The sequence below is a fragment of the Arachis ipaensis genome, chromosome B06 (assembly GCF_000816755.2).
Source record: "Arachis ipaensis cultivar K30076 chromosome B06, Araip1.1, whole genome shotgun sequence".
Lineage (NCBI taxonomy): Eukaryota > Viridiplantae > Streptophyta > Magnoliopsida > Fabales > Fabaceae > Arachis > Arachis ipaensis.
The window spans coordinates 116,802,221-116,807,204 of NC_029790.2; the positions used below are offsets into that span (position 1 = coordinate 116,802,221).

Here is a 4,984-nt window from a genome sequence, read left to right on the forward strand (position 1 = left end):
CTTTGGGAATGGGGAGTTTGGAGAGGAAATGGGGAGAGGGGGAAGTTGAAGAAGGTAGCATTGAGGCTTCAGTGTGGAATTACGATTCTGATGAGAATGTTGAGAGTGGTAGTAAGGCTGTGGTGGTGGAGGAGAGTGGGAATCATAGCGGCGGAGGGAATGGGAATTTGAGCTTGAGTGGCGGTGTCAATGGTGGAGATCAGAAAGGGAAGAAGAAAGGGATGCCGGCGAAGAATCTCATGGCGGAGAGGCGGCGCAGGAAGAAGCTTAATGATAGGTTGTACATGCTTAGGTCTGTTGTGCCAAAGATTAGCAAGGTTTGTGATTTGGACTATTGAGTGAGAACAGTAGTTATAATTGTTGATTTGTTTAAGTGTTATATCAATTGGCTGATGTTGATGCCTTGGTGTCTTGTTGAATTACTGGTCACATAGATGTTCATGACAAGTTCTAGCTTAGTTCTTTTGATGTGTTAAGGATTTAGGGATTATACATTCTAATGTATTTCATTGTTCATAGATGGATAGGGCTTCGATACTTGGGGATGCAATCGACTACTTGAGGGAGTTACTGCAGCGGATTAATGATCTTCACAATGAACTGGAGTCAACTCCACCTGGCTCTTCGCTGCAATCTTCCACCACCAGCCTTCAACCTTTGACACCCACGCCGCAAACCCTTCCGTGCCGGGTGAAGGAGGAACTGTATCCTGGCGTCTTGCCAAGCCCCAAAAACCAACCTGCAAAGGTAAATCTTTTATCACCTGGTTTCAAGATACTTGGTGGACAGTATAGCTTGTTGCTTGCAGAATTGTTACAATTGGAACTGCGTTTATCTGGAGCTCACAGGGACAAAAAGTTGCACATGGATGTTAATTTTGTGATGATTTAGAGCATGGAACTTGAATGAATATCATTTTTTCTGCATGAGTTGCATCTTGTAGTGACCCACCTGCCAAAAATTTTGAATTGATAAATTTGCATAAACATGTCATTTCAAAATTTCTGCTAATGTGTGATACATATGAATTGTAATATAAAATTTCGCATACCTACTATTAGATGCTTACGGTCATGCAAGGTTCCAAGAGATGCAAAGAAAGGTTATGTGTGATTATTATTAGAATCCCCTATATTTGTGTGTCAATAACACTGTATATTTGAACCTGTGAGAAACCCCTGATATTTATAATTGATTATAAAATGAACATTTAAGTAACTAGTTAGTATGTCTTGATGCACAGAAATTCAGAAAGGTGTATTAGTGCAAACTAATTAGAAACCACTAGATTGTGTATGTAACTTTATGCTTTCTGAATTTATTTGAATGGTAATTAAGGAAATTATTTTAACTTGACTTTTGTGTTTCTGAACATTTTAGGTGGAAGTTAGGGTGAGGGAAGGGAGAGCTGTCAACATTCATATGTTTTGTACTCGCCGACCAGGTCTTCTGCTCTCAACCATGCGGGCTCTGGATAGTTTTATGATCCTTTCCCCCAATTTTGTTTGGGCATTCCAAATGGTGCTTAATAATTTCAAATTATCCATGTGTTGCACATGATGTTCTTTCAATATTGATGTGATGCCTACCTCATGAAAAATTTTTTTCTCCAAAATTATATGATGTCTGGCCAATACAGAACTTTAGCAATTGCTACATCGTTGACAAATAATATAGAATTATAGATGTGCCTTTTTTATTTGCAATGATGCTACGTCTGAATCTATGAAATGAAATTTTATAAGGAGATTTAGCTGATTGAGTCTGAATGGGCTGGGATGAAATTAAAGAGAAATGGCTTGGTTGTAGCAACCTTAAGACACTGACTTGATGCCTTAGGTTGAGAACTCGTACCTGTTCTCACGACTCTAGATCATGTTCTTAGAGTGCTCCACAACAACGACAAAGCCTTATCCCACTAGGTGGAGTTGGGTACATGGATCAAACGACACCATTGCGCCCTATCATGTCTACAGTGAGACTGTTGACATGTAGATCTCCTTTGACCACCTCATGTATGGCCTTTTTAGGTCTTCCTCTACCATTCACCACCCGTTCACCTTTCATCTCATCCACCCTCCTTATCAGGTGCACTGCTAATCTTTTTCTCACATGTCCAAACCACTTAAGACGAGATTCTACCATCTTTTCACAATACGCGCTACTCCATCTTTTCTGGCACATGTCCAAACCACCTCAGAGTGCTCCAAATGCGACAAACATGAAGTGCTTAGCAATTCTCTCCCGTAATCCTATTCACATGTCAAGTATTTTTAGCCAAACAATCAAATACAATACTCTTAAGCTTCCTCTTGTTTGCTCTAGTTTTGTTTTTCTGTGGCCTGCCACTTATAGTGGGTGGATGGCATTCAATAGTTGATACTCTCTTGGTTCCCATGGCTTATTGGAAGTTTAAACCATATATTGATTATTTGCATCTATGCCTGACAAGCACTTTGACTGCTTCCACTCAGACGAGTAAATATTAGCTTAATGAAGAATGAAAAAACCTTGCAGGGCTTTCTCCTGTTTTGTTTGTTTGTTTGGTGTCTGATGTTTACCATATTTAATTCACTGATTACTGGTTTAGTTTGTTATCTTGTGGTTTTTTATAGCGAATTTTCTGTGGTTTCTTATGATAATGTTTTCTTATTTGTTAACAGCAATGCAGAGAAGGGCAGGATGTTCTTCCTGAGGAAATCAAAGCAGTGCTGCTGGATTCAGCAGGGATCCATGACATGATGTGATTCAAGCTCTTCATTGATAAATGGCTAACTGTTTGTTGCAACTTGCAAGCAGTATCCAAATGCATTACCTCTTAACAATTACTGCCTGTGAAGGCATAACCATGAAGATCGAATAGGTTAGCTTAATCCGTAGGTTTGAGAAGTTGTCTTGTGGTGTTTTCTCATGATTTTGAGCAAAGCAAATGAACTTTAGATTTTTATTTTTAAGTGATGGAATATTATTTGTTTTACTCTGACCTATTTTAGTCATGGAATAATTTCTATTTTATTTTATTTTATCACTTTTTATTGTTTTCTTGGTCAATTTTATTTTGCATGTTTAATTTTGCGACTATGCTAATGTCCACTAAAATTAACCACTAAAATCTGCCATCAATATAAAATATATGTTGGAATATAAATAAATATTAAAAATAAATTAAATTAAACATATATTTATATAATATATTGGTAAATGATTTTGGCCTTCGAATAGGATTTTTGTAATTTTGAATATGATGATGATACAGAAAGTTGCAATCCATAGTCCGCCGGCAGTTGTGGTTTTTCTTTTTTTATTCTTTTATACATGAGTGATAAAGTTCACTTTTTAATTCATTTGTGCTATTAGCCTCTTTTAGTATGCTAGCAATGAAATGGAAAAAATGCAGGTGCAGAGGAACGACCCCGGCACCTTATGGTATAAAACATCGAAAATATATCAACGGTAAACATTTCAAATGGTGAGTTATAGCCTGCACCTGGCTAAATAAGGTGAATGAAGCACCTTTTACTTCTGAGTTCTGACATCTGTTTGGGTCTTACTGTCCGGTCTTTTGATGCTTGTCAATTTTATCCTCTGAAATTTCCTATATTATTTAGTGACCTCTATAATATTTAATATTTGCACGATTGTCCAGTTGTAGACAGATGGGCCTCCACTTTAGTATTGATAATGGGTTTGCAAACTTCAAAAAAATTGAAAATGTTAAAACCAATTCACAACCATTACCCACGGATCCAAATTTGCTACGGCAAAGTGTTAAAAGACAAGTGTAAAAAATTTTGCATCTGCAAAATAGTATGGTACATCCAAATTACAGAATGTAAATATAAGGTGTCTAATTTAATTATTTGTTATATTCATATATTTTAACGTATTATATCTAAAAATCATTTTATAATTAAATCATTGTCACTTTTTTTTTTTTACCAAAAATAGGAGATTCAAACCCACAACCTCTTAGTTGAGTATGGGAAGACTATGCCATTTGAGCTATAACTCATTGGCAATCATTATCACTTTTTATAAAAGTAAATTTATAAAATAAAATACTTTTTGAGCAAATAAATAATTCCCGTTTTAAATTTAATTTAAATTTAGATATATTTAATATTTAAAAAGTTAGATAATATTAACTTTTTTCAATAAGAGCGTTCTCTCCATCCTTCTTTTTCCCTCTTGGTTTGAGGATAAAAAAATCAATTAACCGCCATCACAACAAGCACACACTCTCTCTCTCTCTCTCTCTCCTGGTTTGGATATCTAACTCAAAAAACCATTAGATCACGAGCTTCAGAGGCTCACCCTTGCATCTCAATGGCGGCTGAATCTCCACCGTCTACCGTTGCTGGTTCCTCGATCAAAGTGGAGGTGATTGTAAGTACTGGAAAAGTCAAATTTATGGACCTGGAAGCTTCAAGTTGTTGCTGGGCTACTGGTTTTAAAGGCTCTGCCGTGTCCTCGGCCACGGTCTTGAGCTTGGGAAATTCTTTTTTTGACATAAACTTGGGTATTCTTTTTTTTTTTTTGTTATAAGCTTGGGGATTCTTTAAGTTGCATATTAGAGTAACTTTTCTCATAAAATTATGGGCTTAAAAAATCACAAGGCCTGAGATTGATACACGAGAAGCCCGAATATGATACACAGAAAAAAAAATAAAACCTTAAAAGAAGGATTAAAAATTTTGGCATAATAAGATTGCATATTGACAAAGTAGACCCTAACTTGGTTAAAATTAATAATTTTAGAAGAAATCAATACCACCGTTTCAGGGTCATAAAGTAACCACACTTTGTCAGGTTAGAAAAATAAATAACACGTGTCAATAATGTGCACTAGCCAACAACGCAGAAAGTACAAGGTGCTTCATTTACCTCATTTAGCCAGGTGCAGGCTATAACTCACCCATTTCAAATGAGGGTTTAGTTATCATGTCATCTTTTGTTTTTTAAGGACACGAGTTAAAGACTTAAA

The 4,984-nt window shown here is 36.2% G+C and overlaps 1 protein-coding gene across 1 annotated transcript in view; it reads left to right on the plus strand.

The window, feature by feature from the left end:
• Positions 1-3,020, plus strand: part of LOC107647300 (transcription factor ICE1) — a gene marked incomplete in the record, with an annotated part of 13,352 nt that extends 10,332 nt beyond the window's left edge. The window contains 4 exon segments of the mRNA XM_021105635.1: positions 1-317; positions 520-747; positions 1,381-1,521; positions 2,664-3,020. Of these exon segments, the coding sequence (XP_020961294.1) occupies positions 1-317; positions 520-747; positions 1,381-1,521; positions 2,664-2,747 (770 nt within the window).